We start from the raw sequence: 12,854 nt of genomic DNA, 5'->3' as shown, positions 1-12,854 counted from the left end.
TGTGTCCTTGCCAATTTGAGAGTTGAGGAGTTCACAAACCCTGAGAAATACTACCATTGCTTTAAATGGTTAAGCGTTGTTAATGTAAGAATCTGCCAATGGGCCACTTTTTAAGCTGCTGAAGGTTACTCTATTAGTGTTGAACAGCAGTTTATATCACCTGTGCCAGGTTAGTTTTGGGCCAGCCCACATCAATATCTGAGAAATTCAGTTTGACAGTCTGCCGAAATGAGTGAGTAGAGGTCACTTGTGATCTTGTTTGTCTAGGAAACATCTTATTTGAGTGAAGTGACTTGGAAATATTTGCATGAAAGCCATAATAGGAGGTCATCACATTAAAATAAGGTGCTTCATCCTTTACGAAAGAAAAGATATCGCTATCCCGTAATCTAACACAGCAGACCCAGATTAGAAATGAAGTCTAGTCTAAGTACAGTTGGATTCTCTGCACATTCAAGACTCTTCTGTGAAGTCCTTAAATTTTTTTTGCATCTTTGTTGACACACCTCATGCATGACATTTTCAATCAGGATCAAGACGTGATTGGGAAAAGGAAGGAGGTTTTTGGACAGTTTGACTAAAAGCTCAGTGTTGTCATGAGATTTTTGAATGATTTGGTTCCAAATTTCTGGGCGTGTAAAACAAACTACCAGATACGAAATGCTGAAACATGTCACTAATTACACAGTAATTTGGTCATGGTTTAAATTAAGGGTTATCTGTGATGATCTGTGATGCTGTACAGACATGCTTGTTCACACTTTCAAATTCTTCAAGTGGCCACAAACCAGATTTACAGCTTTCCGTTTCTGCTATGTAATATAGAATACATTTGAATCCCCAGGTAGTGACATCAAAGCTTGCTGAAAATTCCCCCCTTTCATGCTCACGACGTGGGAAATTTGCAGATGTCGTGAAACCCTACCGGGTGAAAATAATCAGGTGTAGGTGCAAGCATCTGTGTTTATGACAAGTCAGTGTGAATTCAAAACAGCAATTACTGTTTAAACGAACATCCTGAGATGCAGGATGGTGAGGCTATCAACAAAGATGAAGAGCAGGTGTTCACGGCTACAGACAGGCCTGGAAGCTGTGCTAATTTTACATAGTCTAGGAGAAAAATCAGCTCAGGTGAATGTGGGGGAAAGAGCCAACATCTGGGCAAGGCACATGAAACAAATTTGGACACTGTTCTTCAGGAAAATATAATTTAGGGTAGTAAATCTATAGTTAAAACAATAACATAAACTAATGTTACCTTCTAGTGCAAGAAGAAATAGCTCTTTGAAATTTTGAAATCTGGTATATTAAGAAAAATGTTCCTTTTTCCTTCCTATGACACAACTAGTTGAAATATATTACACTCACCCGACAATTGATTAGACTCACCTGTCCATTAATGCAAATATCTAATCAGCCAATCACATGGCAGCAAAATACTGGCTTTAGGCCTGTAGACATGGTCAAGAAAACCTGCAGAAGTTCAAAGTGAGCATCAGACTGATGAAGAAAGGTGATTTAAAACCCTTGTGTTGTTCTCGGGTCGAAAATGACCCCAGGTGTATGGCAAACAAGCGTATGGGAATCCCGAGGACATTAAGTGACTTAGAATGTGGCCATGGTTGTTGGTGCCAGGCAGGCGGATTTGAGTATTTCAGAAACTGCTGATTTACTGAAAGTTTTCTGTGCAACCATCTCTAAGGTTTACAGAGAATAGTCCAAAAAAGAGAAAATATCAGTGAGCGCCTATTCTCTGGACTAAATACTTGTCGATAACAGAGGTCAGAGGAGAATGGCCACACTGCTTTGAGCTGATAGGAAGGCAACAGTAGCTAAAACAACCACTTGGTACACCACAGCCTACCTAAGAACACTTGTTGGCCATGTCCTTCCCTTATGACAGCAGTGTCCTCTTATGGCTCTTTTCAGCAGTTCTCTCTTTATCTCAAGCTGTTTCTTAAACATGACCATGACTTCTCTGTACTTAAATGACCTCCCCAGTCACCAGAGCTCAAGCCAATAGAGCACCTTTGGAATGTGATGGAATGGGACATTTACATCATGGATGTGTCGCCAACAAATCTGCAGCAACTGCATTATATGGACCAAAAGCTCTGAGAAATGTCTACAAAATATTGTTGAGTTTATGCTATGAAGAATCAAGGTAGTTCTGAAGGTGAAAAGGAGCCCAACCACGCACTGGCAAGGTCCAGTTAATAAAGTGCACAGATAGTGTATATCCACACACATCCATTTTTTAACTATTTATCCATCCAGGGTCATGGAGACTTGGACCTTATGTCACATAAGGGTCAGGGTTTAAAAAGAAAGAAAGAAAATTTCTGTCTCAGTAACTATTTGCAACAAAAACAAGGAAGCAAAAAAGCTATTTCAAAAAGATCCTTACCCTATTATTGATAAACTAATGTAATGTTACTGTAATGTAATGTAATGAGAGACCAAATATGGAAAATGTAAAAGTGCAATTCAAAGTCAGATCGCCTAAAATAAAGAAACATAATCATAAAGGAACATAAACTGAATGTGAACAAACTTATATGTGTTGTGACACTGAGCACAGAATAATCAGTGCTGCCATTGTAGTTATTGAACCGTGCATTGATGTGTGCACAGAGAGAAAAACAAATACAAGGCAGCATATTTATTGCGGTTTCACAACTCTGTCGGCTACATTTTCTTTGCCCTGGTTTGTTTGCCGCTGCTTTATATTCAGCAGCTTCCATTTATCGCTTGTATTTCATTTTCATTTATTCCATTATTTCCCAATATCAGAGTTCCATCTGAACAGCACTGATTACACATTATTTCTAAATGATCACAGCTGAGGTTTGTGAATTCAAAAGCCATTTAGCTGATTAGGGCCCTTAGGCTTGCCATACATCACAAATCACATCCACCACTGAGGCCTATCAACATGCAAGGCATACACTTATCTTGATGAGCATAAAAGCCGTGAAAATGAGCTCAAAGGCTGTTTTCTCTGTGTCACTGTTTGTTTGCGTGTTTGCATGTGTTATAGAAAAGAAGAAGTATTTCATCTTCAGTGTGCACATAGCATTTCAGATGCTTTTATGTGACTGTTTCATGATGTATTCTCTCTGTACGAGGAGCCATCTATAGGGTAGTTGCAAGCAGCACGTTCACCTGCCATCTGGGATCATCTGAGCTGATGGGTGTGCTGTATGTGTGGCAACATTTGTTTGCTTTTCTGCAGCACCGCAAGATCAACTTTGACAAGGCCAAAGGTTTGGTGGAGATACTGTTTGATCAGCTCTCTCAGGAGGATGAGGGCTCGTACACGGCACAGCTGAGAGACGGCCGCGCCAAGAACCAGTTCACTTTGGTCTTTGTGGATAAAAGTAAGTCATTCTCTCATATTAAGTGAGTAGTGCTAAATCTGAGGACCGATAAACAAGGAAGAGCTGCACAGAAAAGCAGGCATGTCACAAAAGGCACTTAATGAATAAATAAACACGCTACTGCAAAAAACCCAAAATGCAGCCTTAACTAAAATACATCTCCCTCCCTTAATAATTTAGAAACACAGAAACACACATAAAAGGGTGAAAACCATTCAACAATAATACAAAAATAATGATGCAAACATCTCAGATAACTTATATTATTTGCAATGCAAAAATAAAATCTGTTTATTCCAGATTTTCTCTTCACTTTTACACCACACCCCCACTCAGTGAGTTTTACCCTCATGCGCAGGTCATCGAGAAGTGGAACAGAAAATGGAAAACTTGTTGAACATGTTGCTTGTGGAGAGAAATTGACGTGCTATGATCTGAAAAGGTGGTGATGCAAAAGCGCATTCAAAAACATGTCTGCTGATATTTTTTCGTGCAGCTTTAGGTGATTTATTTAATAGTGCTTAGATGTAAAAATTGGATTTTATTTGCTGATGTGTGCCATGTGTGTCTATATTGATAAAGGATATATAAACACAGATATCATATCCCTTACAGCAGCGGTCCCCAATCTTTTTTGCGCCATGGACTGGTTTATGCCCGACAATATTTTCACAGACCGGCCTTTAAGGTGTCGCGGATAAATACAGCAAAATAAAACTAGTACCGGTACCGAAAAAAAGAAGATTTATTCATAACACACGTGAAAAGACCCATGAAATCCGAGTTAACGATAAAAACAATAACAAAATAACGCTGAAAACCGATAAAAACCCTGAAAACCATACATTTCACACCTGAGCCTCAAATCTCGCGGCCCGGTACCAAACGACTCACGGACCGGTACCGGTCCGAGGCCAGGGGGTTGGGGACCGCTGCCTTACAGTATAAATACAACTTCAACAGGTCGAAATCACTTCTCATCTGATTAAATGTCATTTCGATCTTGTTTGGGTTCATTCTTGCACTCAGTCTGACGCTGTCTGTGTCTCTGTCAGAGTTTCGTGAGACGCTGGCCTTGGCTGATGCAATCCGACATGACAACAAGAGGAAGACTGGTAAGAAATCTTCCACACATCAAAAACAACTAATGCAATCAGAGCCGACAGTCAAGGACCATCACGACAGCCAGTGGCGCAGATATTCTATGATGACTGTTTGACCTAATGCTGAGAAATGTCTTTGTGAACTGATCTTATTCATTCAGTGATGCCTTGTTGCTTTAAAAGACTTTTTTTTTTTATCTCATTCCAAGGTGAAAGCTAATAGTTGCAACAGGCGTTCATAATCGCTGTATTGATGAAACATATTAAAATTAGAGAGTTGCATAGAGAGAGACATGAAGCTTCCTGTGCCGCTGAATTCTCTGTTTTCATCACCTGAGCTCTGAGACCTGATACGAGAGGTTCTGCTCCAAAACTCTTTTGTGTGTAGAGGCCAATGTCCCAGTGTCTGCTTGTGTAAACAGAATATCTCAAATCAAATCCACTATTCAAAGTCCACGTGAGACCCAAAGTCCACAGAACTCATTCTGTCTATTACAAGCAGAATACTAAGCTATAAAAGAAAAACCAGCTGGGGAAATCTTTCCTGCAGTATGTTTCCTGATTAAATCATACCATAATTCATATTTCAGACACCTACCACTGTGCGTGTACTGAACATACTGTTATGAATGATGTGTTTTGAATAAATTAAATGATCAGTATGGATGGATAATCATTTGTTTTGTTTTCCAAGGTCCTTATTTCCAGGAATTCTTGTCCTGGAGTGTAAATGAGGATTGTGAATTAATTTTGAAGTGCAAGGTACTTTTATATTTTTACATATTATATGTCCGAATACTGACATATCTCATTTATACTAACCACCAGAAAATAGTGCTACTATAACCATTTTAGTAGTATTATGCTAACTCTGTTATCACTTATTGACTAATGTTTGTCACATCAACAATTTTAAGTCTGAGCTGTTCCAAGCCTTCTCGCCTTTTTCTTTCTGTCATTCCACTTTAATCTGTCCAAAGAGGGCTGTTTCATCAGTTAGCTGATGAATGGTTTTCACCTCGTAGTGATTAATAAGCACAATGTGGACAAAAGTACTGGGATACACAGGAGTTGCTAGGCCATGGAAACACATGCAATGAAGCTCCTAATACAGAGTTTTATGCTGATGTTGATGCCAGAAGAGGTTTGAAACTCAGTTGTTGGGTCAGTAGGACACCACGTGCTTTAATAGTTAGTTTCTTTGGTTCCTTTAAGCTTCCATGTTACAATAATACCACTTACAGCTGATTGTGTTATATGGAAGAAAAGTGAGGTCTTTTCTTCCACAAAGGCAAAATGTATGGCTAAGTGCTTAATTTTATATTCATGTGGTTCAAAGATGTGGCTCAATACTTTTGTCCATAAATTGCAAATATATTAGATCATCACCCAATATAAGTTTTATGCCACAGCTGCACCAAAGCATTTTTCTGTAGATCTCCATCTACCAGTCTGTGGAAGCTCTCAAACGAAAATGATATTTTTAATGCTATAATATAATTCTTGTTGTTATTCATGAATTTTCAGAATTACTGGTTTTAGAAAAAAAGCTTAAAAAATTTTTTTTTTTATTAAAATGCCAAATTACAGTTATTTACTTGCATTTCTGAATGAAAAAAAATCATTTTAGTGGTTGAATGTTTTACTTTCTAATTTCAAATGTGGGTATGAACATAAAATTGAACATAGAAATGGTTTATTTGCCAAATAAAAAACAACAATTTTTAGTTTCAAATGAGTTTTTGACAAATTTTTTGAATACTTGTGTTTTCTTGTTTTTGTGATAAGTACTCTACTACATTTGTTGAGCACTGTATTTGCTCTAGTGCAGATGTAGCCTTTGATAAATTGTGTGCTTACCTCCTGGATCGTGTTCTTCATTTGGATAGATGTTTGTTTGGATGAGGTCATTTTTAATCATTTAAAGGATTCGGTGATGAACCACCTCTCTGCCTTTTAATGTGGCTGAATTCACCGGTGATCATTCTTTGTTTGGTTTTTTTTATCAGAACTAACTGAACTGTTTGTCTGGCCACATTGGTTGTTCTTGTTTCTCTGTAGCAGACTTGTTTTATTTTTGCATTTTTGGACAGCCTGTTTTACTTGAGAGCTATTTTGGCCAAATGGTACAGACTTCATAGCCACAGCTTCCAAATGCAAATGTGAAACTTCTTATCGTCACCATCTTTTGTATTCACTTGTGAAGAAAGAGTGAAGGAACATTTCAACCTCTGCAGTCCCTGAAAGTTTATTCAGTTTCTTACATTAAAACTGAAATTATTTTGGCACATAATTATCTTCATATAACTCTAACTTGAATGGATTTTGGCAGTCTAAAGTGACTGAAAAATAATGTGACAGTATAATAACATATGAGCCTCCTTGTAACCCAAAGCTAAAATACTAACATAAACAAAGATGAAAACAAGATGAAAGGACCCACAATTTTTGCACCAGCTTTCGAGAACACTTTGTGCTGTTTTTACAGGTGTTGTTTATCTCTCCTGACGCAGGTGACAAATGCAAAAAAGGAAACATCTCTCAAGTGGTTTAAGGATGGTTTGGAGGTGACTCAGGTTGCATATGATCCATCATCAGGGGTCAGCGTGCTTACTATCCCACAGGTATGCATAATGATTGTGTCCTGTTCTATTTTCAGATAAGGCAAGTATGAATCATCACACTGTAGCTGATATAGAGAGCGAAAGGAGATAAACAGAGTGACAGCTGACATTTACAGGATTAAGTCTACATGAGTCTTAACCTTGAGATGAATCAAGATTCACCTTGAAGTGAGCCTTGCCCTGGAAATGCCTCTTAATCAAATATTTGGTTCTCACAGATATCACATACTAAATGGTGAATGTTCTGAATATGTTTAACTTTTACACAGTAGATGATTTTTTCCCCCCTCAGGTTACAAAGAAAGAGGCAGGCTCGTACAGAGCTGTGGTGTCAGACGGGAGAGGAGAAGATGTGAGCACCTTGGACTTGCTGGATGAAGGTGATACTTGATTTTCTAGCCAAACAAATATTACTGCTTTTTGTGTTATTTGATTTATCATGGAAATTAGTCATTTAAAATAAAATATAAAAAATCTATTTGAATATGGATGATTGTTTTTTTTTAATTTGCAGAGTATGACAAGCTTCTCCAGCACCTGAGTAAACAGTGCGGTAAGTGACACGTATTCAGAAGAACAATCTTGGTGAAATGTGCCAGTGGCTTGTTTTCTACATCAGGTGAGCTGTGTCGGGATGGGGATAATACACCTGAAAGCCATGTTGATTAGCTGTTCCGTGCCCAGAATATTACTGTGCCGAGCACCCCAGATAACAAACACTTTGTTTTGAATTGCTAAAATATATCCAAAATGTGCTATTATATTAATCGAGAGTCCCACCCCCATACAGCATTATCAGCCAGCTCACTGAAGATTCAGAGCACCGGTGAAGGCTTCAAGCTCTACTGCTCACTTAAATACTACATAAGCTTCCTGAAGACCAGCTGGTACTTCAAGTAAGTTCACCAAGAGAACACTTCTCTGATCTAACGTCCAATACCTGCTTCAGACATATAACTATTTTAAATTAATTCAACAGCTCTGCAGCAAAGCAGCCAGCTTTTAATATATATATATATATACATATATGTATGTATGTATATATATATATATATATATATATATATATATATATATATATACACACATACATACACACACAACATATATATATATATACATATATATACATACATATATGTATATATATATATATATATATATATACATATATGTATGTATATATATGTATGTATATATATATATATATGTATATATATATATAATTTTATTATTATAATGAAGTAATTTTTAATCTAAAATAAGATGAATCTTCTTCCTAAATCCCAGAATTTGATACTTTCTCTATACATCTCTATATATATCTATCCTGCACATCAATGCATGCGAAATAGCAATGCTGTGATATTTAATAGCAAAGCAGTAAAAGGAAACAAGTTGCTCTATTAACCTCTGTTTATGCCATAAATACATTTTCAATGTAATGGATTGTAATAGTTGTAAGTTGTAATGGAGAATTGTGATATTAGTACCGCTGTCCGAGTACTTCATCTACCACTGCGTGATAATTTACCTCAACACTTGTTTTTATGGGAAAGTCTGAGGCTGCTTCCCTTACATGAACAGGCTGTAAAACGTCTAATAAAGTTCAACAGCTGCATGTTAAAGACCTAAAAATAAAAGAGCCTTGATGTCTTTGATGTGTACATGCAAATCTGCCCACTAAAATATCCTATTCATCCTCCTCATATGCTTTACAAAGAACATAGCCTGGAAACAGCCTTCAAATTCTTAAACTGCTAGCACCCCCTGCTGGATCATTCAATGATAACAGCAAATGAGAATATTTTAAAGGCTCCTTAACGCCATTTCATTTTTCATTAGTCTCTTTGCACTAATCAGTGCTAAAAATGCTTTAGCTGTGATGTAAAGGAAATCATTTCTTACCGGCTGCCACACTGATCTAACATAACTGTGTTATATAGTAACTTTAATATACGGCAGTACATAACTGTGTACATGCTCTTTTCCATGCTTAGAGAGAAGAGGATTGACGAGGGAGCCAGAACAAAGCCTGGCAGCAGCATGCAGAAGGTTTGGATTGAAATCTTTAACCCAACAGAGAGCGATAAAGGAAAATACACATTGGAGATGTTTGATGGCAAAGAGACACACAAACGGTTTCTTGACCTGTCGGGAAAAGGTGAGTGCAAATGTCATTTTAGTTTAAAGGTTTTAGATTGTGAGATCGTTTTTTTCCCCAGATTTTTTATTGTGATTATTTTTCAAACATCCAACAGCTTTTGATGACGCTCTGTTGGAGCACCAGAGGTTAAAGTAAGTGCTACACCCAATGCACTGGATGAGATATCTAGGCTTTTACTGACACTGACAGAACAGTTTTCCAAAAGACAGAGGTTTTACTTGAAAACAGATTATCGTTGCCTGACACTGTGCAATTCATTTTGATCTAACCCTTTGTTTTCATCCCTCAGGCAGCTGGCCATTGCAGAGAAAAGTGAGTGATAGGTTATGTGTTAATCCCAGGACATTTCTTTCCGTGGCAAAGATTAAAAGATTCTACATCATATGCCAGCAGAGAGTTATTTTTGCCTTTTTGTTTCAGATCGGGCTAAAGTGACAAAAGGCCTTCCTGATGTGGTAGCCATTATGGAGGGCAAGGTACAATAACTGTTTAAATCTTGCATATGTGCTTCTCTCTGTGACCTGCCATTTCATATCTTGTTTGCTCCTTCTCTTCAGTCTCTGTGTCTGACGTGCTACATTGATGGCGAACCAGCCCCAGAGATCTTCTGGCTTCGTAACGATAGGGAGATATTCAGCCAGGATCACTTTACAATCACTAAGGCGCCCAAGTGCAGCAGCATCACTATAAACAATGTCAACATGGAAGATTCTGGAAAGTACAGCATCTTTGTACGCAACAAGTACGGCTCTGAAACGGTTGACGTGACCGTGAGTGTTTACAAGCATGGGGAGAAACCTCCAGCTAATGCAGTGGAGTTGAGTTAGGACTCCAAACTGAGTCAAAAATCGATATTTCTGCAGGGAGTGAGGGTTTACCAAGATCTGCGCACATGTTACTTTTGAGAATTTCCTGCAAACAAACCACAGTATCCTCTACTCCAGGATTTGCTTCTACTTTATTTGATGTGTCTAGTATTTTGCTTAATGAAACTCTTTTCGGCTGATTATCTTATAAAATACCACTATAGTAGCCAGTGTTCTGCAGTAAACAATGGTAGCATTTTCTGTAAGCAATTAGATACATATAGATACGATATGTAATTGACATTACAGAGCTAGTTTGCTGGCTTTTACTTGCTCCACTAGCACTGAATTTGCACTGCATTTTGTCATTTATCTGCTTTTGGTCATGCTGCCAGTTTCAACAAGTCTCACTTTAAGTGCTTTTGAAAAACCCTAAACTCTGATCTTAGTTTCCGTTGAAGCAGATTTGTATTTTTTTGTGTGTGTGTGTGTGTGTGTGTGTGTGTGTGTGTGTGTGTGTGTGTGTGTAGTGAATAAAGGGATTTACAGCAATTTTTCTCTAGTGGATTACTTCTAAAATAGATTTAGCAATGAATGATTTCTTTTCCACTCTGGAAGCAAACAGTCCGCAGTGTCATTAACCTTTCTACTTTACCTCAGAGTGGTAGATTTACATTAGCAGGCTGGAGACGTGAATGAGGTTCAGTTAAGGTCTGCATATTAGTCATGTTTATGAAATGCTTTCATTTAGCATTTTCTTCTTTTCATCCTTAAACTCCTCTACGATTTGATATCCTTCTGATAAAAGGTTCGATTCTTTGTTCGTGTGCTCTTTTGCTGATTCAGATCCTTTGTCATAAATTGCAAGTGGAGCCTCAAAGAAGAATAGCTGTTCCTTTATAATACTAATGAGGATCAAAATAGTCAAGCTGTGAAATAGGCTGGCATGCATTTTACTGCCAAGTCCATGTGTGATCTGCACAACTTTCACACCAGTGAAGCTCTTAAACGCTAAATTTACTGAATTTACTAAATTTACCAATATGAATTGACCTTTGGTGAACGCTGTGTCGCCACATAGGTATAAATGAACTCCAGGTTATTCAAACATGTGATTACTTCAGAGGACGTTGTTACTCATTAGACATAGCACTGGGAGCCCTATACCATCAAGTATAAGAAGGTGGGGCATACGCTAGCAATCTCCACATTGTGTTGAGCTTCACACAGCTGCCTCAGCCTCCCGCCACCTCAGTGAAGGAGAAGCCAGACCCTCTAAACAACATGGACTTCAGTGGAACGTGGCAGGTCTATGCTCAGGAGAACTACGAGGAGTTCCTCAGGGCCATGGGTGAGAAAAAAGCTGGGCGGTAAAGAAAAAAATTGATTATTTTCAGTAGCTGAAGTTGTAGGTTATTGTGCATAAATTAACAATATACATGTGTTCTGCTTAACAGAGCTCCCAGAAGATGTCATCAAAGTGGCCAAGGACGTCAAGCCAATCACTGAGATCAAGCAGAGTGGCAATGACTTTGTCATCACCTCCAAGACTCCCGGAAAGTCCGTGACCAACTCGTTTACCATCGGCAAGGAGGCTGATATCACCACCATGGACGGCAAGAAGATCAAGGTTACTCATTTTTATTTAACTTCTTTTTTTATATGAAATATTATCTTGAATGCTAATTTACTTCAGGATGATGCAACTTTTGAGAGACTAAAAAAATGCTGCATTCTCTTTATTCGTGAATCATACTCATATTTAGTAAACTGCTACGTTGTGTTATGGCAACAGTACCACTGTTAAATTGGTCACTTATTGCTGCATCTGCTGCTTCTGTTTGACTAAAGTTCAGTCATCTGTGTCTAAGAATACTCCTCTTCCTACTGGAAAAGTCAAGTAAAATAAAATTACATGTTAGTGGGCCTGAAGATGTGAAGGGTTTAAATTCATTTTCTTGTCTGTTTTGAGGGTTTCTTTATGTGTATTGTCTCTTCCACTTCTCTGCAGTGCATTGTCAATATTGAGGGCGGCAAACTGGTCTGCAAAACTGACAGGCTCCGCCACGTCCAAGAGCTCAAAGGAGGAGAGATAGTTGAGGTAAAGTCCACCTTACCAGAATTCAGACAGTAGCAGCATCAAAAACCAAACAAACTATTTGCTGGATTATAATCTTAATATTGTCTGTAATTTAAAAGTGTTTTCTTTTCTTTATCCAATTTCAGACTTTGACCATTGGGTCGACAACTCTCATCAGAAAGAGCAAACGGATATAAACTTGGCAGTGAAGAAACCAGTGTCTATTTAAATAAAAGTGTTGATTAAAAAGAGCAGTGTGTGTCATATTTCTGTCCCCTTATATTTGCAATGGTCTTCATGAGGTCATTGCTTTGTGAGGCCTTTTTTCTGTGTCTAACGTGTTTTATAAAATATTAACTAGGTAAACAAAAGATATCCATGCAAAGAAGCATTTGATAAAAGTTGTGTTTGCCATGTCTGCTATATTGAGAAATGTGCTTGTGGCTTGACGTCCACACCATCCTCTAGTGGACTAGCGGGTCTAATGCACGCTATGCCGTGATACTGGTTTGGATAGTTCTGGGGGCTTGAGCAGGCATAAATCAGTTTCTGTGGTCAGTGTGGGGACTTGGCTTCTGTTTGATGAAAGAAAAAAGTAATTTTAAATCAGGAAAGGTTAAAGGGACAACTTAAGGAAGCTTTAAGCTTATAAGGTTATTTTAGGGAAATTTTGTCAAATATTTTAAAACATTAA

The 12,854-nt window shown here is 37.9% G+C and overlaps 2 protein-coding genes across 2 annotated transcripts in view; both read left to right on the top strand.

Annotated features, from left to right (window-relative positions):
- myom3 (myomesin 3) overlaps nucleotides 1-10,632 on the top strand; it is a 74,569-nt gene extending 63,937 nt beyond the window's left edge. Inside the window, exons 26-37 of the mRNA XM_040030400.1 lie at nucleotides 3,236-3,380; nucleotides 4,436-4,495; nucleotides 5,178-5,245; nucleotides 6,997-7,107; nucleotides 7,400-7,487; nucleotides 7,622-7,660; nucleotides 7,898-8,003; nucleotides 9,108-9,271; nucleotides 9,369-9,405; nucleotides 9,564-9,586; nucleotides 9,695-9,750; nucleotides 9,832-10,632. Of these exons, the coding sequence (XP_039886334.1) occupies nucleotides 3,236-3,380; nucleotides 4,436-4,495; nucleotides 5,178-5,245; nucleotides 6,997-7,107; nucleotides 7,400-7,487; nucleotides 7,622-7,660; nucleotides 7,898-8,003; nucleotides 9,108-9,271; nucleotides 9,369-9,405; nucleotides 9,564-9,586; nucleotides 9,695-9,750; nucleotides 9,832-10,101 (1,167 nt within the window). The 3' untranslated portion in view covers nucleotides 10,102-10,632. The remainder of the gene's footprint in view (nucleotides 1-3,235; nucleotides 3,381-4,435; nucleotides 4,496-5,177; nucleotides 5,246-6,996; nucleotides 7,108-7,399; nucleotides 7,488-7,621; nucleotides 7,661-7,897; nucleotides 8,004-9,107; nucleotides 9,272-9,368; nucleotides 9,406-9,563; nucleotides 9,587-9,694; nucleotides 9,751-9,831) is intronic.
- Nucleotides 10,633-11,277: 645 nt separating this feature from the next.
- On the top strand, nucleotides 11,278-12,411 carry fabp10a (fatty acid binding protein 10a, liver basic). Its single transcript, XM_040030403.1, has 4 exons — nucleotides 11,278-11,431; nucleotides 11,538-11,710; nucleotides 12,092-12,181; nucleotides 12,307-12,411. The coding sequence occupies exons 1-4, from the start codon at nucleotides 11,365-11,367 to the stop codon at nucleotides 12,355-12,357; spliced, it is 381 nt and encodes a 126-aa protein (XP_039886337.1). The 5' UTR covers nucleotides 11,278-11,364; the 3' UTR covers nucleotides 12,358-12,411.
- The last annotated feature ends 443 nt before the right edge of the window (nucleotides 12,412-12,854 follow it).

This window comes from Simochromis diagramma, unplaced genomic scaffold, assembly GCF_900408965.1.
Source record: "Simochromis diagramma unplaced genomic scaffold, fSimDia1.1 OVJJ01000361.1, whole genome shotgun sequence".
In the NCBI taxonomy this organism is placed as follows: Eukaryota; Metazoa; Chordata; class Actinopteri; order Cichliformes; family Cichlidae; genus Simochromis; species Simochromis diagramma.
The sequence above is the reverse complement of the archived record's forward strand: the minus strand, read 5'-3'. Positions and strand labels throughout refer to the sequence as shown.